The sequence below is a fragment of the Bombina bombina genome, chromosome 3 (assembly GCF_027579735.1).
Source record: "Bombina bombina isolate aBomBom1 chromosome 3, aBomBom1.pri, whole genome shotgun sequence".
NCBI lineage: Eukaryota > Metazoa > Chordata > Amphibia > Anura > Bombinatoridae > Bombina > Bombina bombina.
The window spans coordinates 2771360-2798310 of NC_069501.1; the positions used below are offsets into that span (position 1 = coordinate 2771360).

Genomic DNA, 26951 nt, shown 5'->3' on the forward strand with positions numbered 1-26951 from the left:
TTAGGTCCTAATGGCTCCTTGTATTGTCCAGAATCCTCCTGAGTATACCTGTAAATTAAAGATCGATAGTGTAGATTGTACAGATACAAAAGATAATATTGGGAATATTCCCAAGTACAGACCACCATCATGTAGTTGAGATAGACACCTCTAATAGCGCAAGCTACCACCTACTATCAAGTCATTTAACTCATTTAATTTATCATCATGGATCCCTGATTTTATTTATGATTGCATACTGTGATTTTATATTGTCTTCTATCATCCCTTTATTGCTATTTGCACACAACTGACTGCAGATCGCTACTGTATATGAATTATTATTTCTTTTGCAAGATGCATCGAGTCCACGGATTCATCCAATACTTGTGGGATATTCTTCTTCCCAACAGGAAGTGGCAAAGAGAGCACCCACAGCAGAGCTGTCTATATAGCTCCTCCCCTAACTCCACCCCCCAGTCATTCTCTTTGCCGGCTCTAAGCAATAAGGAAGGGTAAAGTGATTGTGGTGACAAAATATTAGTTTTATTTTCTTCAAGCAAGAGTTTATTTTAAATGTTACCGGTATGTACTATTTACTCTCAAATTTTGAAGGATTTGGTGCATTTTTAAGCAGTTTTGCAGAACGTGTACATGTTTTTTTCTCTTAAAGGCACAGTACTGTTTTTTTTTAAATTGTTGTTTTACATTGAATAAAGTGTTTTCCAAGCTTGCTTGTCTCATTACTAGCCTGTTTAACATGTCTGACATCAAGGAAACTCCTTGTTCAATATGTTTAGAAGCCATTGTGGAACCCCCTCTTAGAATGTGTCCCACTTGTACTGATATGTCTATAAATTTTAAAGAGCATATTGTAGCACTTAAAAATGTAGCACTAGAGGATTCTCAGACAGAAAGAAATGATATTATGCCATCTAGTTCTCCTCAAGTGTCACAACCAGTTACGCCCGCACAAGCGACTCCAAGTACTTCTAGTGCGTCTAATTCATTTACCTTACAAGACATGGCAGCAGTTATGAATTCTACCCTCACAGAGGTTTTATCTAAACTGCCTGGGTTGCAAGGGAAGCGTGATAGCTCTGGGTTAAGAACAAATGCTGAGCTTTCTGACGCTTTAGTAGCCGTATCTGATATACCCTCACAATGTTCTGAAGTAGGGGTACGGGATTTGCTATCTGAGGGAGAGATTTCTGATTCAGGAAAGACGCTCCCTCAGACAGACTCTGATATGATGGCCTTTAAATTCAAGCTAGAACACCTCTGCTTGTTGCTCAGGGAGGTATTTGCAACTCTGGATGATTGTGACCCTATTGTGGTTCCAGAGAAGTTGTGTAAAATGGACAAATACTTAGAGTTTCCTGTTTACACTGATGTTTTTCCGGTCCCTAAGAGGATTGCGGATATTGTTTCTAAGGAGTGGGATAGACCAGGTATACCGTTCGCTCCCCCTCCTACTTTTAAGAAAATGTTTCCCATATCTGACACTATGCGGGACTCATGGCAGATGGTCCCTAAGGTAGAGGGAGTTATTTCTACACTAGCTAAGCGTACAACTATACCTATTGAAGACAGTTGTGCTTTCAAAGATCCTATGGATAAAAAATTAGAGGGTCTCCTAAAGAAAATTTTTGTTCATCAAGGTTTTCTTCTCCAACCTATTGCATGCATTGTTCCTGTAACTACTGCAGCTGCTTTTTGGTTCGAGGCTCTAGAGGAGGCTCTCCAGGGGGAGAACCCATTAGATGATATTCTGGATAGAATTAAGGCTCTTAAGCTGGCTAATTCTTTCATTACAGATGCCGCTTTCCAATTGGCTAAATTAGCGGCAAAAAATTCAGGTTTTGCCATTTTAGTGCGTAGAGCATTATGGCTTAAGTCCTGGTCGGCTGATGTGTCATCAAAATCAACGCTTTTGACCATCCCTTTCAAAGGTAAGACCCTATTCGGGCCTGAACTGAAGGAAATTATTTCAGACATCACTGGAGGGAAGGGCCATACCCTCCCTCAGGATAAAACAAATAAAATCAAGACCAAACAAAATAATTTGCGTTCCTTTCGAATCTTCAAGAGTGGTCACGCTTTAGCTTCCCCTGCTGCAAAGCAAGAGGGGAATTTTGCTCAATCCAAGTCAGCCTGGAGACCTAACCAGGCCTGGAACAAGGGTAAATTGGCCAAGAAGCCTGCAGCTACCTCCAAGACAGCATGAAGGGGTGGCCCCCGATCTGGGACCGGATCTAGTAGGGGGCAGACTCTCTCTCTTCACTCAGGCTTGGGCAAGAGATGTTCACGATTCCTGGGCTTTAGAAATTGTTTCCCAGGGATATCTTCTGGACTTCAAGGATTCCCCCCCAAGGGGGAGATTTCACATTTCTCAATTGTCTGCAAATCAGACAAAAAGAGAGGCGTTCTTACGCTGTGTAGACGACCTACATACCATGGGAGTGATTCACCCGGTTCCAAGAGCGGAACAGGGGCAAGGGTTTTACTCCAACCTGTTTGTGGTTCCCAAAAAAGAAGGAACTTTCAGACCAATCTTGGATCTCAAGATCCTAAACAAATTCCTCAGAGTCCCGTCTTTCAAGATGGAGACTATTCGGACTATTCTGCCACTGATCCAGGAGGGTCAATATATGACCACCGTGGACTTAAATGATGCGTATCTGCACATCCCTATCCACAGAGATCATCACCGATTCCTCAGGTTCGCCTTTCTGGACAGACATTACCAGTTCGTGGCCCTTCCCTTCAGGTTGACCACGGCTTCCAGAATTTTCACAAAAGTGCTTGGGTCCCTCCTAGCGGTTCTAAGACCGCGGGGCATAGCAGTGGCGCCTTATCTAGACGACATCTTAATTCAAGCGTCAACTTTCCAACTAGCCAAGTCTCACACGGACATCGTGTTGGCTTTCCTAAGGTCTCATGGGTGGAAGGTGAACATAAAAAAAGAGTTCTCTCTTCCCTCTCACAAAGGTTTCCTTCCTAGGAACTCTGATAGACTCGGTAGAAATGAAAATATTTCTGACGGAGGTCAGGAAATTAAAACTCGTAAACACCTGCCGAGCTCTTCATTCCATTCTGCGGCCGTCAGTGGCTCAGTGTATGGATGTAATCGGACTTATGGTAGCGGCAATGGACATAGTTCCATTTGCTCGCTTACACCTCAGACCACTGCAACTATGCATGCTCAAACAGTGGAATGGGGATTATGCAGATTTATCTCCTCAGATAGATCTGGATCAGGAGACCAGAGATTCTCTTCCCTGGTGGTTATCACCGGTCCACCTGTCTCAGGGAATGTGTTTCCGCAGACCAGAGTGGATCATAGTTACATATCAAAAAAATATAGGGATACATAAGCTGACAATATGGATCATAGTTACGACAGATGCCAGCCTGCTGGGCTGGGGTGCAGTCTGGAACTCCCTGAAAGCTCAGGGGTTATGGTCTCAGGAGGAGACTCTCCTCCCGATAAACATTCTGGAACTGAGAGCGATATTCAATGCGCTTCAGGTGTGGCCTCAACTGGCTGCGGCCAAATTCATCAGATTTCAGTTGGACAACATCACGACTGTAGCTTATATCAATCATCAAGGGAGAACAAGGAGTTTTCTAGCGATGATAGAGGTTTCCAAAATAATTCGATGGGCAGAGACTCACTCTTGCCAGCAATCTTTCATCAATCCATATCCCAGGAGTAGAGAACTGGGAGGCGGATTTCCTAAGTCGACAGACTTTTCATCTGGGGGAGTGGGAGCTCCATCCGGAGGTGTTTGCCCAACTGATTCGACTATGGGGCACACCAGAATTAGATCTGATGGCGTCTCGTCAGAACGCCAAACTTCCTTGTTACGGGTCCAGGTCAAGGGATCCCCAGGCAGTACTGATAGATGCTCTAGCAATGCCCTGGTCCTTCAACCTGGCCTATGTGTTACCACCATTCCCACTCCTTCCTCGTCTGATTTGCCAGAATCAAGCAGGAGAGAGCTTCAGTGATTCTGATAGCACCTGCATGGCCACGCAGGACTTGGTATGCAGACCTGGTGGACATGTCATCCTTCCCACCATGGTCTCTGCCGCTGAGGCAGGACCTTCTGATTCAAGGTCCATTCAAGCATCCAAACCTACGTTCTCTGCGTCTGACTGCTTGGAGATTGAACGCTTGATTTTAGCAAAGCGTGGTTTCTCTGAATCGGTCATTGATACCTTGATTCAGGCTCGAAAGCCTGTCACCAGAAAAATCTATCATAAGATATGGCGTAAATATCTTTACTGGTGTGATTTCAAGGGTTACTCATGGAGTAAGATCAGGATTCCTAGGCTATTAGCTTTTCTCCAAGAAGGATTAGAGAAGGGATTATCAGCTAGTTCCTTAAAGTGACAAATATCTGCTTTGTCTATCCTTTTACACAAGCGTCTGGCAGATGTTCCAGACATTCAGGCATTTTGTCAGGCTTTAGTTAGAATCAAGCCTGTGTTTTAACCTGTTGCTCCGCCATGGAGTTTAAATTTGGTTCTTAAAGTTCTTCAAGGGGTTCCGTTTGAACCTATGCATTCCATAGATATTAAGCTCTTATCTTGGAAACTTCTGTTTTTGGTAGCTATCTCTTCGGCTTGAAGAGTTTCTGAGTTATCTGCTTTACAGTGTGACTCCCCTTATCTTGTTTTCCATGCCGATAAGGTGGTTTTGCGTACCAAACCTGGGTTTCTTCCTAAGGTTGTTTCTAATAGGAATATCAATCAGGAAATTGTTGTTCCTTCTCTGTGTCCTAATCCTTCTTCCAAGAAGGAACGTCTGTTGCACAACCTAGATGTGGTTCGTGCTTTAAAGTTCTACTTACAAGCAACTAAATATTTCTGTCAAACATCTTCATTGTTTGTTGTCTATTCTGGAAAGCGGAGAGGTCAAAAGGCTACGGCAACCTCTCTTTCTTTTTGGCTGAAAAGCATCATCCGTTTGGCTTATGAGACTGCTGGCCAGCAGCCACCTGAAAGAATTACTGCTCACTCTACAAGAGCGGTGGCTTCCACATGGGCTTTTAAAAATGAGGCTTCTGTTGAACAGATTTGTAAGGCTGCGACTTGGTCTTCGCTTCATACTTTTTCCAAATTTGATACTTTTGCTTCTTTGGAGTCTATTTTTGGGAGAAAGGTTCTACAAGCAGTGGTGCCTTCCGTTTAGGTACCTGTCTTGTCCCTCCCTTCATCCATGTCCTAAAGCTTTGGTATTGGTATCCCACAAGTATTGGATGAATCCGTGGGCTTGATACATCTTGCAAGAGAAAACAGAATTTATGCTTACCTGATAAATTTCTTTCTCTTGCGATGTATTGAGTCTACGGCCCGCCCTGTCTATTTAAGACAGGTAGTATTTCTTTTTAAATCTTCAGTCACCTCTGAACCCTATAGTTTCTCCTTTTTCTTCCTAGCCTTCGGTCGAATGACTGGGGGGTATAGTTAGGGGAGGGGCTATATAGACAGCTCTGCTGTGGGTGCTCTCTTTGCCACTTCCTTTTGGGAAGGAGAATATCCCACAAGTATTGGATGAATCCGTGGACTCGATACATCGCAAGAGAAAGAAATTTATCAGGTAAGCATAAATTCTGTTTTTACTGTGATTGTATTAAATTACATTTTAGAACAATCTGATACACTCCATATATACCATTACGTTCATCTACAAGGAGACGTATCCTACTAACCGTATATAGTGATTGCTACTGTTTTACTACTATAATTCACTGTGATTGGGCAAAACCACAAATTGATACACACTATATATCGTTATGTTCACCAACTAAGACCAGTATCTTAGCTCTTGCTATAGCCATACCGACATTGTTGGGATTTTCCCAATCCACCCTAGTCGCCTCGGCCTCTCTGAGGCGCTTTGTACACAAAAATTCCAATTTGACTCCCCCGAAGTCAGCTAGGAGGCCTTTTGTTCATTTTCTTGGCACTTAGTCATATACCTATTATCTATATGTCACACATGAACTAGCGATTTCTAGCTGTGAAAAACTGTCAGATGCACTGAGTTAAGTGGCGGCCTTCAAGGGTTTAAAAATTAGCTGAAAATACTGCTGAAGTGTATAATTCTTGTTGTCTCTCTTGTAGATGACTTGCCTGTAATACAGATTAAGCAAGAAGGTTCTCAGATGGAGCTAAATTCTTGGCATTGGACGGTTGAAGATTGTGTCACCTCACAGAATTCTTCAGCAGGGGAAGCACAGCTATTTGGCAGGAAACCCGGCAAATCAGCCAGAAAATCCCCCACTTGTAAAACCCTTACTAAAGAGAATGATGAAGTGTTGGGTCCTTTGACTGTGTCAGCTGAAAGCCTTCACCCTGAGCACAGGACAAAGAGCTTAATGTCCAGTGAGAACAACAGACGATGTTCCAGCAAGACGGACAGCCGGCCTCTGCACAGGAAGCTGTCCTGGAAGAAGCCCTACGAGTGCCTAAGATGTGATAAGAGTTTTAAGTGCAGGTCGCACCTAGTTATGCATCAGCGAGTCCACACTAGAGAGCGGCCCTATGTGTGCACAGAGTGTGGGAAAAGCTTTACTCAGAGCTCCAATCTCTTCAGACACCAGCGTGGTCATAGGGGTGAGAGGCCGCACGCATGCACAGAGTGTGGCAAGACCTTCACGCACAGCTCCTACCTTCTGATCCATATCAGGACACACACTGGGGAGAAACCTTACTCTTGCAGGGTTTGTGGCAGTTGCTTCCGAGTTAAATCTGCCCTGGTTAGACATGAAAGAGTTCATATGGCGGAGAAACGGTAAAAGTGCCCAAAACCATAACCCTTTTTTCTGGTTATTCTGGGATCTCCAGCCATGAGAGACCCTCTACGTTAATAAGTTTGACTTTTTTCAGACGTCCTGGCAACCCCCTCCCCCCCCAAGTTTTGGTCATTACTAAAACAGCACTTTACATAATTCTTGTATCTGGTTACAAATTTAGATCCAAGCTCCTGTTCCCCCATCTCCTGTGCAGTTGTCTGAAGAGTATGCTCTGCTACATGACTGCAGGATCTGCTTATATGATGGATATTGCTAACCTGGCCCCAAATAGTTATAATGTATTCCTTTTCTCTTTAGGCAGCTTGTAAGCAAACTAATCTTGGTGAATCTCAACACTTATTTAATCAAATTCACCCCCTCACACGTACCTTGTCTGACTTCCCATCCTGGACCGTCCTTCGTTACCATTGGATATAAAATTCCTGAGGCAGCTGTGTAACTGTTCTCAGATTACTGTGTTTTGTAGTAGGATAACGTAACTTTTATTACATATATATATATTAAATGTAAAGGGAGCTTAAGAATAAACACATTATTGTGCCCAGGTGTAACCGTGCATTTATTTCCAGTAAGTAATAAATGTGCCAGGAGAGAAGAGATGGAGAGTCAGGGTCCTGATATAAATTAAACATATATTGTAAGCGGTTGATAACGTACCAGCATCTCTGGGAACTGTGCAATGAATAATGTGGTTCTCCCCACAGAACAAAGGGACTCTTGTTAGCCAATCACAAACGGTAATCATTGTTTGCACATGTGCAGTTCAGTAGATTGGCGTAGCCCTACCCTCCTCAGCACTGATTCGCCTTAATGAATTAAACATATATTTAACCAGATATATATAATAGCTAAATACACAATATTCACACCTAAGCTACGCACTATCTACACTGATCCTGATGCCAAACTCATAAGGCCCCATAAGAGACCACATTTTTCTTTCTAATGGAAGTTAGAGTCCACGACTTCAATTCATAACCTATGGGAAATATTTTACCTGGCCACTAGGAGGAGGCAAAGACACCCCAAAACAGAGTATAGAATATCCCTCCCACTTCCCCTACCCTCCCAGTAGTTATTTGCCTCCTTTCATGGAGGTTGGCAGAGAGGTGCTCTGCTGAAGATTATTTTTTTATTGTCCTCAAAGGAGAGGACAGGGGAGTTGTTGGATGCCATGTAATGTCCTTAGTAGAGTTTTGGTGTCAGCTTCTGGATGTCGCAAGGAAGTTCCAGTGCCTCTTCCAGTGTTGCTCTGCCATCCTCCCTTTAAGGCAAACAGTCGCCTAGATTTAGAGTTCTGCGTTAGCCGTCAAAACCAGCGTTAGGGGGTCCTAACGTTGGTTTTGTCCTACCGCTGGTATTTAGAGTCTTGTAGGTAAGGGTCTAACGCTCACTTTCCAGCCGCGACTTTTCCATACCGCAGATCCCCTTACGTCAATTGCGTATCCTATCTTTTCAATGGGATCTTTCTAACGCTGGTATTTAGAGTCACTTTAGAGGCTGAAGTGAGGGTTAGAAATCTAACGACAAGACTCCAGCCGCAGAGAAAAGCCAGGAGTTAAGAGCTTTCTGGGCTAACGCCGGTTCATAAAGCTCTTAACTACTGTGCTCTAAAGTACACTAACACCCATAAACTACCTATGCACCCCTAAACCGAGGTCCCCCCACATCGCCGCCACTCTATTAAATTTTTTTAACCCCTAATCTGCCGACTGCACACCGCCGCCACCTACATTATTCCTATGTACCCCTAATCTGCTGCCCCTAACACCGCCGACACCTACATAATATTTATTAACCCCTAATCTGCCCCCCCCCAACGTCGCCGCTACCTACCTACAATTATTAACCCCTAATCTGCCGACCAGACCTCACCGCTACTATAATAAATGTATTAACCCCTAAAGCTAAGTCTAACCCTAACACTAACACCCCCATAAGTTAAATATAATTTTTATCTAACTAAATAAAATAAATCTTAATAAATAAATTATTCCTATTTAAAGCTAAATACTTACCTGTAAAATAAACCCTAATATAGCTACAATATAAATAATAATTATATTGTAGCTATTTTAGGATTTATATTTATTTTACAGGCAACTTTGTATTTATTTTAACCAGGTACAATAGCTATTAAATAGTTAATAACTATTTAATAGCTGCCTAGCTAAAAGAAATACAAAATTATCTGTAAAATAAATCCTAACCTAAGTTACAATTAAACCTAACACTACACTATCAATAAATTAATTAAATAAACTACCTACAATTATCTACAATTAAATCAACTAAACTAAATTACAAAAAAACCCCACTAAGTTACAAAAAATAAAAAAAGATTACAAGAATTTTAAACTAATTACACCTTCTCTAAGATCCCTAAAAAAATAACAAAGCCCCCCAAAATAAAAAATGCCCTTCCCTATTCTAAAATAAATATTTTACAGCTCTTTTACCTTACGAGCCCTTAAAAGGGCCTTTTGCGGGGCAGGCCCCAAATAATTCTGCTCTTTTGCCTGTAAAAAAAAACATACAATACCCCCCCCCAACATTACAACCCACCACCCACATACCCCTAATCTAACCCAAACCCCCCTTAAATAAACCTAACACTAAGCCCCTGAAGATCTCCATACCTTGTCTTCACAACGCCGGGTATCACTGATCCGTCCAGAAGAGGTTCCGAAGTCTTCATCCAATCCGGGCGATGTCTTCATCCAAGCGGGGGCTGAAGAGGTCCATCATCCGGCTGAAGTCTTCATCCAAGCGGCATCTTCAATCTTCTTTCTTCCGTCTCCATCTTCATCCCGCCGACGCGGAACATCCTTCCTCCACGACGAACTCCCGACGAATGAAGGTTCCTTTAAGGGACATCATCCAAGATGGCGTCCCTCGAATTCCGATTGGCTGATAGGATTCTATCAGCCAATCGGAATTAAGGTAGGAATAATCTGATTGGCTGATGGAATCAGCCAATCAGTTTGAAGTTCAGTCCGATTGGCTGATCCAATCAGCCAATCAGATTGAGCTCGCATTCTATTGGCTGATCGGAACAGCCAATAGAATGTGAGCTCAATATGATTGGCTGATTGGATCAGCCAATCGGATTGAACTTCAATCTGATTGGCTGATTCCATCAGCCAATCAGATTATTCCTACCTTAATTCCGATTGGCTGATAGAATGCTATCAGCTAATCGGAATTCGAGGGATGCCATCTTGGATGACGTCCCTTAAAGGAACCTTCATTCGTCGGGAGTTCGTCAGGAGGAAGGATATTCTGTGTCGGCGGGATGAAGATGGAGCCGGAAGAAAGAAGATTGAAGATGACGCTTGATAGAAGACTTCAGCCGGATGATGGACCTCTTCAGCCCCCGCTTGGGTGAAGACTTCAGCCGGATGATGGACCTCTTCAGTCCCCCGCTTGGATGAAGACATCGCCCGGAATTGGATGAAGACTTCAGACCCTCTTCTGGACGGATCGGTGATACCCGGCGTTGTGAAGACAAGGTAGGGAGATCTTCAGGGGCTTAGTCTTAGGTTTATTTAAGGGGGGTTTGGGATAGATTAGGGGTATGTGGGTGGTGGGTTGTAATGTTGGGGGGGGTATTGTATGTTTTTTTTTACAGGCAAAAGAGCAGAATTCTTTGGGGCATGCCCCGCAAAAGGCCCTTTTAAGGGCTGGTAAGGTAAAAGAGCTGTAAAATATTTATTTTAGAATAGGGTAGGGCATTTTTTATTTTGGGGGGCTTTGTTATTTTTTAGGGGGCTTAGAGTAGGTGTAATTAGTTTAAAATTCTTGTAATCTTTTTTTATTTTTTGTAATTTAGTGGGGGGGGTTGTAATTTAGTGGGGGGGGGGTTTGTAATTTAGTTCAGTTGATTTAATTGTTGATAATTGTAGGTAGTTTATTTCATTAATTTATTGATAGTGTAGTGTTAGGTTTAATTGTAACTTAGGTTAGGATTTATTTTACAGGTAATTTTGTATTTCTTTTAGCTAGGTAGCTATTAAATAGTTATTAACTATTTATTAGCTATTGTACCGCTGGTATTGAGAGTTGCAGTGGCGGTAAATTATGCTATACGCTCCCTTTTTGGAGCCTAACGCAGCCCTTCTGTGAACTCTAAATACCAGCGTTGTTTAAAAGGTGCGGGGGAAAAAATACACGCATAGCTAACGTACCCCTTTGGCCGCAGAACTCTAAATCTAGCCGAGTGTTAGTTACACTGATTTTCCTTTGTGTTACAGGACTCCTTCAGGATGACAGAAGCTGGGTAAGTCCAGATTTCCTTATTTTTCCCTCTCTAATGGCTTGTTGCGTAATGAGATAGGGTAAGCAGTCAGATTGCCAGCAGACTGGTTTATGGGGACCCTCACAGCAGAGGGAGCTAACTAGTAAACTTGATTACTGCAGTAGTCTAGGGGCAATCTGTGGAGGAAAGGGACCTACTGGTTAGAGGTTGCACTCCTTATGGGGGTACAATATCACACTCAGAAGCGGCACCTGGTCCTCAGACTGAACTTGCAGTTCGAACCCAGTGCAGTCTGCTGCCATGTGAAATGGGGCGACTTTGTAAGAAGAGGCTATGTTTGGCCTCACACCCCCGGAAACTAACGCTATTATCATTAGGCTAATGCAGGGGGAGAGTTAATATATCTGGGCTAAATAGTTTTCACTCGCAATGTCTGATAATGCTTCTCATGCACATTTGATCTGCAGCGGTGGGTGGGTTACAGGCTCCCACCGCATGCAGTTTTGGCACCATCCCCGACTCTTGATTTCTTGCCTTGTGCGCAACGGCGTAACAATAGTACCTGAGGCAGCGTTGGAGTCCCGTTACTGACACGGAGGTGGTGAGGACACCTCAGACGGAGCATTATTAAGTAGGCTTTGGGGCAGAAAGCTTGAGAAATAGCTGTGGGGCTTTACAGTACTTTTCTCAATTTATTTTTGGTGCACCATTAGTGTTGATTGCCGTTTCCATCCAATAGTACATTATGGATGACTATGATAGAACCTAGTCAGACGGAGACTTGTTCTACTCCTTTATTTGAGTCTAATAAATGCATGCTATGCAGGTTACATACTGTGTCCTCCTGCTCAATTATGCAGCTCACTCCTTAAATCTGTTCTGCCATCTCATTCAGGGGGCCCTGGTATTCAGACGTCCGCGGGGTCCCCGCCATCTCTTACTATCCCTGGATGCTCTGCAGACTCGCAGATCAAGTATGCCCAGATATGCCAGTATTACAACCCGCAAACGGCGGCCGCTATTCCTGCACATGCTGTTCTCTGCAACCTTATTTCTCAAACACAATCCAGGTATGGAACTTTTCCCCATGATTTTGCAGCCCAGGTACAATCTGCGGTTTCTGAGTTCTATGCCAGTTGCAGGGTAAAGGAAGTGGAAGGTTAAAGGGATAGTGGCTACATTTAGACACCAAACACTTCGCCAGGAGACGGCTTACTAAGCCTCTGTATTAACCACAAATACTCAAAAACTCCAGCGAAACAAAGTGGACTTTATTGCAAGTGTGGCTCTATAGTTGCTGGTAGGAAAATACACTGCAGGTCAGAATTACCTGTGAAAGGCTATAGTAGGAGGTGAAACACTGAGTAGCCAGTTTCCCCAGGATCCTCACAGAAAGTCCTGCTGTATTGCTGAAGCAGTGGAAGTAAACCCTCATGTTGTGCTTAAAGGGACACTGAACCCAAATTGTTTTCTTTCATGATTCAGATAGAGCATGACATTTTAAGCAACTTTCTAATTTACTCCTATTATCAATGTTTCTTTGTTCTGTTGCTATCTTTATTTAAAAAGCAAGAATGTAAATCTTAGCAGCTATCCCATTTTAGGTTCAGCACCATGGATAGTGCTTGCTTATTGGAGGTTTACATTTACCCACCAATAGACAAGCATAACCCAGGTTCTCAACCAAAAATGAGCGGCTCCTATGCATCACATTCCTGCTTTTAAATAAAGATAGCAAGAGAATGAAGAAAAATTGATAATAGGAGTAAATTAGAAAGTTGCTTAAATTTGCATGCTCTATCTGAATCATGAATGAAAAAAATGTGTTTAGTGTCCCTTTAAGGATTTACCAAACTAGCAGCCAGATGCAGGAGAGCTTAGGTTAAGCAAGTCCTGTTTACAAGCTGAGAGAACAGGTCAGGAGAGAGGTAAAACTCAGCAAGCAGAGTCTCAGAATGTTTTTGTAGAACACACAAGTGAAGCCTGCATGCAGTTAGCTTGTTAACAATCAAGCAAGGGTTATATATGCAATGTGATATCGTAGCTGGAAGAGTGGTGTTAAAGGTATATTACATATCCCCCACCTCAAAGAAGCCTCTCAGTGGCTTCAGAGCTTCGGTTTATCAGGATGTCTTCAATGAAAAGCCCTGATCAATGACTGCGTAGATATGCCCAAAACAATACTGAAGTTTCCTACTAGAGATTCGGGAGTCTAAGATTTGGTCAATTTCATATTCTGCTCCCTGAACTTGTCTTGTACAGGAGGAAGAGGATTAGGATATCTGTCAGGAAACATGTTTTCCTTGAAAGGATTTAAAAAGGACACATGGAAGGTAGTAAGAGGCAGGGAGGAATAATTTGACCGCTTTGGAATTTATTATACTGATTATTGGAAAAGGATTCGATGTAGAAGTCTTAGTGAGTACGTTGATACAAAGATTTTTTTGTGGCTAACCAGACAAGATCACCAACTTGATAGCAAGGTGGTTGTCTTCTACGGAGGTTATTACGTTTCTGCTGTGCTTGAGCTGCTTTTATATTACGTGTGAGGAGTTTAAAACCATCACAATTGTTTTTAGTTTAGTCTTGTACGGATGGACATATTGATGTAGGTAGAGAAGTGGGATGAAATCCGTAGATGGAGAAAAGGGGGGTTTGCTTAGTGGTGGAGCTGATAGTATTGTAAGCAAATTAAGAAGAATAACAACAAAGCTATTGCTCCAGAATCTGATTGACCTTTTTTGGTTTGGTCGTTTTGTTTGTGGGTCATAAGCACTTGAAAGTCTCCTGTCTATTTGAAGATTCTTACATAATTCAAGTGAATTAACTTCCTCTATCTGAGGTGATGCTGGATGGAACTCCATTTAATTTTATTATGTTCAGTATGAAGACAGAGGCGGTAGTGGCTGCATTAGGTAACTTTTAGAGGCCATCTTGGTTAGCTAATTTACAATGACAAAAATGGTAGTGTAGTTTTAGGATTTCTTTCATGTAATTGGCAAGAGTCCATGAGCTAGTGACGTATGAGATATACAATCCCACCAGGAGGGGCAAAGTTTCCCAAACCTCAAAATGCCTATAAATACACCCCTCACCACACCCATAATTCAGTTTTACAAACTTTGCCTCCCTATGGAGGTGGTGAAGTTTGTGTTTGATTTTTTTTCTTCTATGATAAGCGCTTCTAAGCATTTTGAAGCCCAATTCCTCTCAGAGTACAGTGTTTGTCAGAGGGATGCGAAGAGTATCGCCTATTGATTTTATGGTTGTGGGAAATCTTTTCAAAGGTTCTCCGTTATCGGTCGTAGGGATTCATCTCCTACCTCCCTTTTCAGATCGAAGATATACTCTTATATACCATTACCTCTGCTGATACTTTTTCAGTACTGGTTTGGCTATCTGCTATATGTGGATTGGTGTCTTTCGGTAAGTATGTTTTCATTACTTAAGACACTCTCAGCTATGGTTGGCACTTTATGTATTGATATAAAGTTTTAAATATATGTATTGTACTTATATTTGCCATGAGTCAAGTCTATGTGTATTTCCTTTTGCAGACTGTCAGTTTCAGTTTGGGAAGCATGTTTTAGGAAGTTATTTTCTTGCCTGGGTTTAAAGTCCTTTTTTTCAAATTTGACTTGTTTTTCTTTAAATTTCGCTGGCAAAATTAGGCTCGCGAGATCACAAAATGCTGTTATTTATTGAGTCATTCTTGGCGCGAGAATTTTTTTTTTTGAGCGAAGGTACATCTTTGACGCAAGTTTGTTATTTCCGGCGTCTTAGTTGACACCAGGTTTCTTTGCATGAGTTTAAGTCTGTTATGAGGTGTCAGGGTTTTTTCCCTGTTGAGTTTGCCATGTGCTGCTGGCAGCCATTTTACTCACCTCTCTTCCTGACTATGGTGCATTGTGGGGGATGCTGCTCAATTCCTGCACTTTTATGGCCAGACTGGTGTGCATCATCCATGTGAGACAGGATGCAGTCTCAGAATTGTGATGTCATCACTTATTATTTAAAAGGCCTCTGTTCAGTATGCTTTGCCTTTGCGTTGTCTCAGACCTGTTTGTGAGAGTTCCTGTGTATTACCTGGCTGTCTGACGTCCTTCCTGGTTCCTGATCCCTGGCTTGTTCTTGACTCTGCTGTTTTCCTTGTTCCTGATTCTGGCTCATCTGACTATTCGCTTTGGCTCCTGACTTGGCTCGTCTGACTACCATCTCTGGTTTTGACTCCTGGCTTGTTATTTGACTTGTGGACTTTTTATTATTTTTTGCTATTAATAAAGGTGTGATTATTTTTGCACTTCTCGTCTCAGTCTGATTCCTGGCACCCTGACATGAGACGAGTTGCGTCATTTTCGGATGTTGTTGGCGGCAAAAAAATGTTCAACTTCCTTTTGCGTCGTGCGTTATACTTGCCGCCCAAAAATTTTGTTTATTTTTCACCCCACTTCCTATATGCCTCTTGCCCTCTATATGCTCAGAGGGCTATGCTGTTTGCATTTTTTCTCATTCCTGAAACTGCCATATAAGGAAATTGTATATTTTGCTTTAATGTTTTTTTCTTTTACATTTTGCAAGATGTCTCAATCTGATCCTGTCTCAGAAGCAACTGTTGGAACCCTGCTGCATGATCACAGTTCTACCAAATCTAAGTGTATCTGTTGTAAGTTAGCTGAGATTATATCTCCAGCTGTAGTATGTAACAGTTATGGTAAGCTTTTGCACGCAGAAAACGTTTCCATCAGTACTAGTACAGTTTCTGTTGTTCCTTCAACATCTAATGTACATGATAGCCCTGTTGATATGAAAAATTATATTGCTGATGCGATACAGAAGGCTTTGTCTGCTATTCCGCATTCTATTAAACGTAAAAGGTCTTTTCAAACTTCTCATAAAGTTGATGAAATTTCTAATGATCGACAACATACTGAAATATCCTCCTCCGATGAGGATCTCTCTGATTCAGATGATCCTACCTCAGACATTGACACTGACAACTCTACTTATCTTTTCAAGATTGAGTATATATTCGTTCCTTGTTAAAAGGAGTGTTGGTTACTTTGGATATTGAGGAATCTAGTCCTCTTGATATCAAAACTAGTAAACGTTTAAATTCTGTTTATAAACCTCCTGTGGTTACTCCTGAGGTTTTTCCAGTTCCTGATGCTATTTCTGACGTGATTGCTAAGGAATGGAGTAAGCCTTGTACTTCTTTCATTCCTTCTTCTAGATTTAAAAAGTTGTACCCTTTGCCAGCGACTAGATTAGAGTTTGGGGAAAAGTCCCCAAAGTTGATGGGGCTATTTCTACTCTTGCCAAACGTACTACTATTCCTATGGAAGATAGTACTTCTTTTAAAGATCTTTTAGATATAAAACTTGAATCTTATCTAAGAAAAGCTGATTTATATTCTGGTCATCTTCTTAGGCCTGCAATTTCTATGGCTGATGTTGCGGCTGCATCAACCTTTTGGTTAGATAGCTTAGCGCAACAGGAAACAGATCCTGATTTGTCTAGCATTGTTCGATTGCTTCAACATGCTAATCATTTTATCTGTGATGCTATTTTTGATATCATCAAAATTGATGTTAAATCTATGTCTTTAGCTATTTTAGCTAGAAGAGCTTTATGGCTCAAATCTTGGAATGCTGACATGGTATCTAAGTCTAGATTACTATCTCTTTCTTTCCAAGGTAACAATTTATTTAGTTCTCAGTTGGATTCAATTATTTCAACTATCACTGGGGGGGGGGAGTGAGTTTTTTTTCCCTCAGGATAAAAGAGGTAAATCTAAAGCTTCTAATCATTTTCATTCTTTTCAACAGAATAAGGAACAGAAACCCAATCCTTCCCTTAAAGACTGGTTCCGATTGGAAACCTTCTTCAAGTTGGAATAAATCCAAGCCTTTTTTTAAAAAATATATTTTTTTTATTGAGGAAATTAGATACAGTTAAATAAACAAAACACAGTCACCGGACTTAAATTGCTGGTTTACAAATCACTGTTGTCATAAGTGGTAAATTATATAAACAGTGATGCTGAAATAATCAACTGCATATTAACTTTCCTAGAATATATAGACAAATATTGAAAAATGAATACCCTCCTCAAGCAAAGTTCCTGGAGAAGAGGAATGGTTCCAGTGACTGAAGTGTTGAACCTCATTTTCTGAGTGGGATTTGTGTTTCCCATAGGTACTAGTGAAGGAGCAAGTGCACATAGTATAATAAAGGGATAGGAAGGTTATGGATTTGCAACCTGCAGGATGAACCGGGTTAGAATATAAAAATTGGTGGTGATTCCCTACGAGCTGCGAGCCATATAGAGTGAGAAGTAGCATAATAATCAGTATACCCATGGGAACATATGAGCAAGAGTTATTAATTTTTCTAGCAAGGGTGATCAGCGGACAGGAGCCGGAAGCGTGGCCTCGGTCCAGTATAAATATCCTCTTAACAGTACAATGATCATTGTTGGACCTAAATATATAAACGTCTTAGGTAATAGTATAGTTAGTAATGATATATCTACATGTGTTTACGGCAGTATTTATGACGCAATATCTGGGACCTTAGGCCAATGCCCATACTATGATGTAAGGGATAGGGAGACTGGTTTATGGATATGTATATGCTGAGGAGAAGTGCACTGGGGAGACTTAAAGCAAAGAGGAATACTAAGTGGGAATATATTAGATCATGCCTATAAGGATATGAGCGTGCATTGGTAAATGTGTCGTAGATCTATATATGTATTAAACCCATACTGAGAGTGTGTAAAAAAGTTAAGACAGAATAAGTAGTGACTGTGTCACAAATTGCTCTTGACACTGAATAGTATTTAGTGCCCTCTAAGATGAGTATCTACTGGGCTGTCAGCAACTACTACGTCGACCAATCACCGATAATCTTCTTATTAAGGTAGTCAATACCCTGGTCAGCTGTTACTCAGTGAGTGGTGGTACTCTATTGTTTCAGTAGTAAACAGCTAATGTGCAATTATATCTAGGGTGTGATGGCTTACTGACCTCTATAGTAAAAGGTCTATCCGTTTCCCATACTATAATAGTGTGGATATAGGGTACCCTAAGAGATAAGGGTGGTGATGCAAGCTTCATAAGGAGTCCTTAAACATATTTGGCAGCTACATTATTGAAGATGACTGGGAATGCAGCAAAGGGTGTGCCCATAGACCTAGAAGCTGTTACATATGGGAGCATTGGATCAACTCACTCCAGGAGGTAGACCTGGACAAGGGAAGACTTTTATAAGGCAGGGACGGGTAGATAGGGGCTTAGGAATCAGGGGTCCTATGTAGTTGTATGTGTTGTATATAGTGGAGTGGCTCCTTAGCTCAAATAATATGGTGGTAACTGTTAGTGAAAATACTGGGGCGTTCAAACCAGCAATGTAATAATAAGAGCTATTATAGGATCTCTAAAAAGACAAACTGTCTTCACATGAAACCTTTCAAATAATGCTTATATTATTGAACAGAAGACACCTATTAAAGGGACTGATAAACTTTCCTGAATACAAACAATAGGGAGCCTCTCTCACTGCCGCAAGGGTACTATTTCTTAGACTACAGCTAAGGCGATTGATTCATCAAAATTTATATATATGTTTACTGCTGTGTATGTAATAGCTACGAGTTTGGACCTAGGATTAATTCTCATCAAAGCAACGTTCTAAAGGAAAAATGTTCAGGAGAGAAGCAGGATCCTGTATAGGGTAGTAGATATTACACTCTAGAGAGCTAGTCATGTACATAGGAGTAGTGTATATTAGATTTCAAACACATATGTACTCATGTTATGGAATAAGAAATGTATATTGCCCTTCAACTTAGTCACACTTCATGTAAGCACCACCAGGATTGTTAGGCAATTATATGTAAAATGGCACTTCAATTTATGCTAGTACATGTTGAGAGGGATGTCCCGATGTAAGAATGGACTTCTGTGACCTAACTACATCTACTCACATTGTAACATGTCCACCTAGTTCTGGATAACACAAAAGATGAGAAATTATCAAAGTGTCTATCGTTTTCTCCCACTGCAACTTGTTATAAATAAAATGCACATAAAGTAGGGGACAGAAAAAAGAAAAGGGAGAGAGAAAAAAACAAAACAACAATATAGTGAGAACATACGGTAACTCCTATGAGATATATAACACCCTTTTATAATTTAGCAGTGAATAATATTGGGAGTAAAACAATACAGTTCTGGTGCATGAACTTTAGTTAAACATTGTATTTTGAATCTGGTTCTTGAAGGTTCTGTACTGTCAATGCTAGACGGGGTGAATAGGGCTGTATCATTCTTCAAAACATAGATTAGTAGGCCCATTATAACTCACATCACCCTCAACAAAATTGCAATGTCATATTAGCAGCTTCTACCCCACTCCAGACCTTGTATTTGTATAGCAGCCATGCAGATGACCCACTCTACACTCCTGTAGCTGGGCCAGGCCAGAAGCAGGATCCTTAAAAAGCCAAATGAATTTAAAGAAAAACTCCCACATATTAAGAACGAGTTCTTGCCACCGGATCAAGAAGCTGACATAGATAGGTGATCTGTACTTTGCGGAAAGCTGCCTCATATTACTTCCAGTGGGAGATCGTATGTCCCTGCGTCTCTTCCAGGTTTCCGTGCTCTGTTTTCTTCTGCTCTGGGCTCTGGCTGTGCTGCTACGCGTCGGAAAGCCGGCCTCGCCATGTCGAATTGTAGCTGTACTCAATACCTCATCCGATCCATTACCCCGTGTATCTGTGCAGGGACTAAGCGCTCCACCCGAGTTCGCAAGTGTCACTTTGTGAGGGGTAGGACTCTGTGTCTCACTCTTGTGTTGGGAGTATTCACTCTCTCTGAGATTTACTTGTTGCGCCGAGTCATCCGCCATCTTGATGGTAGGGCTGCAACTATGAGTGTACTCCGCTCTTAAGATATACGTGAGCTCCTTGAATCTGCTATCCATCTGCTGCCCCAGATTTCTAAGAAGGGTACTGAGCAGCCTCCCATGGTCCTTCTCCATTGCTGGGTGCTTTACCCGGAAGAGCCGGGGGGGGTAGATGTTTCAAAGTCACGTCAGCCACCTCTGCTTTAAAAAATATAGTTTTACAATCCTTGTTGGTTTTGGAACACAAATAAGAGCTTTAATTTACTCAGCAAGAGTTCCTGTGCGTATTTCTAAAGCTTGATTCTTCGGATGCATGAGTTATTTATAGATATCGAAAAGATTGTCTGTAGTGATAGTGCAGCTCCAGGATTTTGCTGCTTGCCACAATGGATGCTTGGCCATGCCCCAATCCAAGCCTTTTAAGAAACCAAAGCGAACCCCCAAGTCTGCATGAAGGTACGGCCCTCGATCCAGTTCAGCTGGTGGGGGGCAGATTGAAATTATTCCAAGACATTTGGGCAGATTCTGTTAAAAATCAGTGGATTCAGAGTATTGTCTCTCAAGGGTATCGAATAGGATTCAGAGTAAGACTTCCTGTGAGAAGATTCTTTCTCTCTCACATTTCAGCAAATCTGGTGAAGGCTCAGGCTTTTCTGAAGTGTGTTTCAGATCTAGAGCTCTCAGGGGTAATAATTCCAGTTCCGTTTCAGGAACAGGGTCTGGGGTTTTATTCAAATCTATTCATTGTCCCAAAGAAAGAAAATTCATTCAGGCCAGTTCTGGATCTGAACATTTTGAATCATTTTGTAAGAGTCCCAACTTTCAAGATGGTGACTATAAGGACTATTTTGCATTTTGTTCATCAAGGTCATTATATGTCCACAGTAGACTTACAGGACACTTTTGTTCACATTCCGATTCATCCAGACCACTATCGGTTTCTGAGAATCTCTTTTCTAGACAAGCATTACCAATTTGTCACTCTTCCATTTGGCCTAGCAACAGCTCCAAGGATCTTTTTGAAGGTTCTCGGTGCCCTTCTATCTGTAATCAGAGAGCAGGGTATTGTGGTGTTTCCTTATTTGGATGATATCTTGGTACTAGCTCAGTCTTTACATCTTGCTGAATCTCACACGAATCAACTAGTGTTGTTTCTTCAAAGACATGGTTGGAGGATCAATTTACCAAAGAGTCTCTTGATTTCTCAGACACGGGTCACCTTTTTAGGTTTCCAGATACATTCAGTGTCCATGACCATGGGTTAGACTGAGGGGAGGAAGCACAGAGGAGGAGCCGGAAGGGGAGGAAGCACAGGAGGCAGCGTGCTTGAGCTCTGAGACGAGAGAGCCTTACCTCCCTATAGTTTGATCCTGCAAGCATTTTCCTTTCGGCCGTTTTTCTCTTTTTAAGGGCCACCGGAATACAGCAACGTTTCTGCAGCTTGCTGTTATCCCAGACGTTGTTGGGATTCAGTTACACCAACCGGCTTACTTCTTATGGTGTCTAAGAGGCCTTTTGAGCACCCGGGCCTATCTAGGTATTACTAATCTAAAGTTCAAATTACCTAACATTACCTGACATTCAGTATAATACTATAAAGATACCTGATCTTAAAAGATCCTAAAAGTCTAAAACTTCTGCTATCTATACAGAGACTTATAGCCTGACTTATAGCCTGATATGGGGCGCTGAAATAATTACCCCTTCTATTACCCGGATATCGCTAACACGAGCAGCGCTGTGAGTTGCCCCTTGAGAGGCCCCAGAAGCCAGTACTCATACGAATGTGCGGAGCTTTTCCTGGTAAGAGCTTGTCTGGCACGCTGGTGGCAGTAACCCCAGATGACAAATAACTACCTGCTTTAATCTCTCCTTGATCTCTCCCTGGTGAGAGCCAACTGGAGCCCTTACATCTACAGTAGTGACAATCAAGGTGCCCGTTTACCCGTGGCGACGGATCTCTCCCTGGTTGAGAGCTGGGTGAAAAAACATTGAGGTGTGCGGGGAAATTCCTGGCCGTCCTGAAAAGAACTCGGCAGCTGATATAGCGGTGAGCGACGGAGGGTTGGAGTGCGCAGCTGATACCGCAAGGGCCCTGGTCTTGAGAACCTGTCGTGTGTTCCTCGGAGCATAGAGGTGGTGATCAGAATTCTATACATCACCCGGTATACAGTGAAGCGGCTTGGATATATCCGTGTCGGTCAACAGCTGTCTTCAGATCTTCTCCATACACAAAGCCACGGAGGCATATACTACAGGGATCCCGTCCAAGAGCAATAATGGTTCCTAATATTTTAAAAAATAAAGAAGAATAAAGGACCAATTTCTGCTGCATGTATCTCTAGCTACTTTCTTCTCAGGCAGCATACTGGTAAGATTGTTCCGGGTTTTTTTTTTTCCTCTTTCCTGGCTGATCCTGGTTTATTCCTCATTGAACATGGCTGCTGGACTATAATCTTTAGAATGTATAACAGTGTAACAATAGACATTGCTATAATACTGACATTACTATACTAATTACTGGCAAGTTTATATACGCCTACTGCCTGGTTCCTATATTTTGCATTATCAAAAGGGACTCTGAAGTGCTATGTCTGTGCTAAACATACCGTGCTGATATGTATATTATATTACATTTATTTCTCTGTTTTTTTTTCTCCCCTGCTGTGCTTTTTAGAATAAATGTGAGGACCTTCACCTCACTAAACTTACTTTAAGTCTAATTTAAAGGATGGATAATCTACTGTTTTACTGTTCTATGAAAAGAGCATTTATATGAAAAGTCTAGCTTTAAAATATTCTTGCTATGTTCAATGTGTAACTGGGCTAAATATCAAATACCCTTTATGTGCATTATCTATGACTGATTGATGTATGGCTTCTATACTATAACACATAGACAGGAAAGGAATTCTGTTGCAGAAGGTATGCTAAGAGGTTTAAATATGCAACATTGTCATTGCTAGTTACACTTTAATGTATTTCTGTTGTATTGTTACAATATAGGGAATTCTGTTGCAGAAGGTATGCTAAGAGGTTTAAATATGCAACATTGTCATTGCTAGTTACACTTTAATGTATTTCTGTTGTATTGTTACAATATAGGGAATTCTGTTGCAGAAGGTATGCTAAGAGGTTTAAATATGCAACATTGTCTTAGCGTTAGCTCTCTGAATTAAATATTAACAAAACGTTGGTAAACTCAAAACTTAATCCTCAGCCTGCTATTTGCTAGTTAAACTTTAATGGATTTCTGTTGTATTGTTGCAATATAGGGAATCCTGTGTCCAGAAGGACACATGCTAACTATATATATCACTATTTGTGCTACTTGTTTCTTTTCTCACTTAAATTTTATTATGGGTACTTATTATTCACTATATGCAGTGTAAATTTGTCTATGTTTTTTACCTACTATCTGCCCATATATAAGGCACTGTGTGTTGAGAAGGTATTACAATAACTCTATCTAATATTACACTTTTAGTGGTTAAAACACAACATATATTATCTTTATTCACTGTACACGCTATAAATGTTTTTACCCTTTTGATGATACCGGGGTATTAAATGTGCTACCATTTAAATATCTATTGATAAACATTTCACTACACTTACTTTTCTCTAACAAATACATATTTTGTATCCTCTTTCCCCCCCTCTCACACCTTCCCTATGGATAAATTTATCTCTGGCTATAAAACAACTCTAGCTGATATGCCACCCAAAACTAGAGAAAGGAAGAACAGGTCCAGCACTGATAATCTAGTTAATATAACTCCAGTAAGTAATGTTCTAGAGACACAGGGGAAGGATACCCAGGATATTGTAAAACAAATTTCGGATCTTATGATCCCCCAATCTGAATACCTTAAAGTAGAAATAGTAAATCTTACGTCTGAGATTAAACAGTTTACGCATAGATTAAACGATGCAGAGCAACGTATATCAGACCTAGAGGATACTAACGAACAACAGGCAGCGACTATAAGAGAGCAAACAATTCAGATTACAAATATACAATATAAGCTGAATGAGCTTGAGGACCGAAATAGACGCAATAACATAAGAGTAATTGGTATCCCTGAAACCCCCACTTACTATGACTTGATTGACTTTATTTCTAAAACTCTACCTCAGGCACTAGGCATGGAACCCAATTTACTCCCTTTGATAGAAGAAAGGGCGCACCGCATAGGCCCAGTAAAACATCTACCTGATGGCTCTATTAAGAGCAGGCCGGTGATTGCAAGGTTCTTGAATTTTCAAGACAAACTTAAAATTATGCAGACCTATAAAAAAAAAACCCTTTCTCAATTTATGATAAAAACATACTTTCTTTCATGTAATTAGCAAGAGTCCATGAGCTAGTGACGTATGGGCTATACATTCCTACCAGGAGGGGCAAAGTTTCCCAAACCTTAAAATGCCTATAAATACACCCCTCACCACACCCACAATTCAGTTTTACAAACTTTGCCTCCCATGGAGGTGGTGAAGTAAGATTGTGCTAGATTCTACGTTGATATGCGCTTCGCAGCATGCTGGAGCCCGGTTTTCCTGTCAGAGGGATGTGAAGAGAGTATTGCCTATTTGAATACAATGGTCTTCCTCTAGGGGATCTATTTCATAGGTTCTCTGTTATCGGTCGTAGAGATTCATCTCTTACCTCCCTTTTCAGATCGACGATATACTCTTATATACCATTACCTCTACTGATTCTCGTTTCAGTACTGGTTTGGCTATCTACTATATGTAGATGAGTGTCCTGGGGTAAGTAAGTCTTATTTCTTTCATGTAATTAGCAAGAGTCCATGAGCTAGTGACGTATGGGATATACATTCCTACCAGGAGGGGCAAAGTTTCCCAAACCTCAAAATGCCTATAAATACACCCCTCACCACACCCACAATTCAGTTTTACAAACTTTGCCTCCGATGGAGGTGGTGAAGTAAGTTTGTGCTAGATTCTACGTTGATATGCGCTCCGCAGCAAGTTGGAGCCCGGTTTTCCTCTCAGCGTGCAGTGAATGTCAGAGGGATGTGAAGAGAGTATTGCCTATTTGAATGCAGTGATCTCCTTCTACGGGGTCTATTTCATAGGTTCTCTGTTATCGGTCGTAGAGATTCATCTCTTACCTCCCTTTTCAGATCGACGATATACTCTTATATATACCATTACCTCTGCTGATTCTCGTTTCAGTACTGGTTTGGCTTTCTACAAACATGTAGATGAGTGTCCTGGGGTAAGTAAATCTTATTTTCTGTGACACTCTAAGCTATGGTTGGGCACTTTGTTTATAAAGTTCTAAATATATGTATTCAAACATTTATTTGCCTTGACTCAGAATGTTCAACTTTCCTTATTTTTCAGACAGTCAGTTTCATATTTGGGATAATGCATTTGAATTAATCATTTCTTTCATGTAATTAGCAAGAGTCCATGAGCTAGTGACGTATGGGATATACATTCCTACCAGGAGGGGCAAAGTTTCCCAAACCTCAAAATGCCTATAAATACACCCCTCACCACACCCACAAATCAGTTTTACAAACTTTGCCTCCTATGGAGGTGGTGAAGTAAGTTTGTGCTAGATTCTACGTTGATATGTGCTCCGCAGCAAGTTGGAGCCCGGTTTTCCTCTCAGCGTGCAGTGAATGTCAGAGGGATGTGAGGAGAGTATTGCCTATTTGAATGCAGTGATCTCCTTCTACGGGGTCTATTTCATAGGTTCTCTGTTATCGGTCGTAGAGATTCATCTCTTACCTCCCTTTTCAGATCGACGATATACTCTTATTTATATACCATTACCTCTGCTGATTTTCGTTTCAGTACTGGTTTGGCTTTCTACAAACATGTAGATGAGTGTCCTGGGGTAAGTAAATCTTATTTTCTGTGACACTCTAAGCTATGGTTGGGCACTTTATTTATAAAGTTCTACTAAATATATGTATTCAAACATTTATTTGCCTTGACTCAGAATGTTCAACATTCCTTATTTTCAGACAGTCAGTTTCATATTTGGGATAATGCATTTAAATCAATCATTTTTTCTTACCTTAAAAATTTGACTTTTTTTTTCCCTGTGGGCTGTTAGGCTCGCGGGGGCTGAAAATGCTTCATTTTATTGCGTCATTCTTGGCGCAGACTTTTTTGGCGCAAAAAATCTTTTCTGTTTCCGGCGTCATACGTGTCGCCGGAAGTTGCGTCATTTTTTGACGTCCTTTTGCGCCAAAAATGTCGGCGTTCCGGATGTGGCATCATTTTTGGCGCCAAAAAGCATTTAGGCGCCAAATAATGTGGGCGTATTATTTGGCGCCAAAAAATATGGGCGTCGCTTTTGTCTCCACATTATTTCAGTCTCATTTTTTCTTTGCTTCTGGTTACTAGAAGCTTGTTTATTGGCATTTTTTCCCATTCCTGAAACTGTCATTTAAGGAATTTGATCAATTTTGCTTTATATGTTGTTTTTTCTCTTACATATTGCAAGATGTCTCACGTTGCATCTGAGTCAGAAGATACTTCAGGAAAATCGCTGTCTAGTGCTGGAACTACCAAAGCTAAGTGTATCTGCTGTAAACTTTTGGTAGCTATTCCTCCGGCTGTTGTTTGTATTAATTGTCATGACAAACTTGTTAAAGCAGATAATATTTCCTTTAGTAATGTACCATTGCCTGTTGCAGTTCCTTCAACATCTAAGGTGCAGAATGTTCCTGATAACATAAGAGATTTTGTTTCTGAATCCATCAAGAAGGCTATGTCTGTTATTTCTCCTTCTAGTAAACATAAAAAAAACATTTAAAACTTCTCTCTCTACAGATGAATTTTTAAATGAACATCATCATTCTGATTCTGATGACTCTTCTGGTTCAGAGGATTCTGTCTCAGAGATTGATGCTGATAAATCTTCATATTTATTTAAAATGGAATTTATTCGTTCTTTACTTAAAGAAGTACTAATTGCTTTAGAAATAGAG

At 41.1% G+C, this 26951-nt stretch overlaps 1 protein-coding gene across 2 annotated transcripts in view; it reads left to right on the forward strand.

The window, feature by feature from the left end:
• The window catches only part of LOC128651465 (histone-lysine N-methyltransferase PRDM9-like), a 41607-nt gene extending 34261 nt beyond the window's left edge, over positions 1–7346 (forward strand). For both annotated transcript variants that reach the window (XM_053704509.1, XM_053704508.1), the window contains one exon: positions 6115–7346. In XM_053704509.1, coding sequence (XP_053560484.1) covers positions 6115–6788 — 674 coding nt within the window. In that variant the 3' untranslated portion in view covers positions 6789–7346. The remainder of the gene's footprint in view (positions 1–6114) is intronic.
• The last annotated feature ends 19605 nt before the right edge of the window (positions 7347–26951 follow it).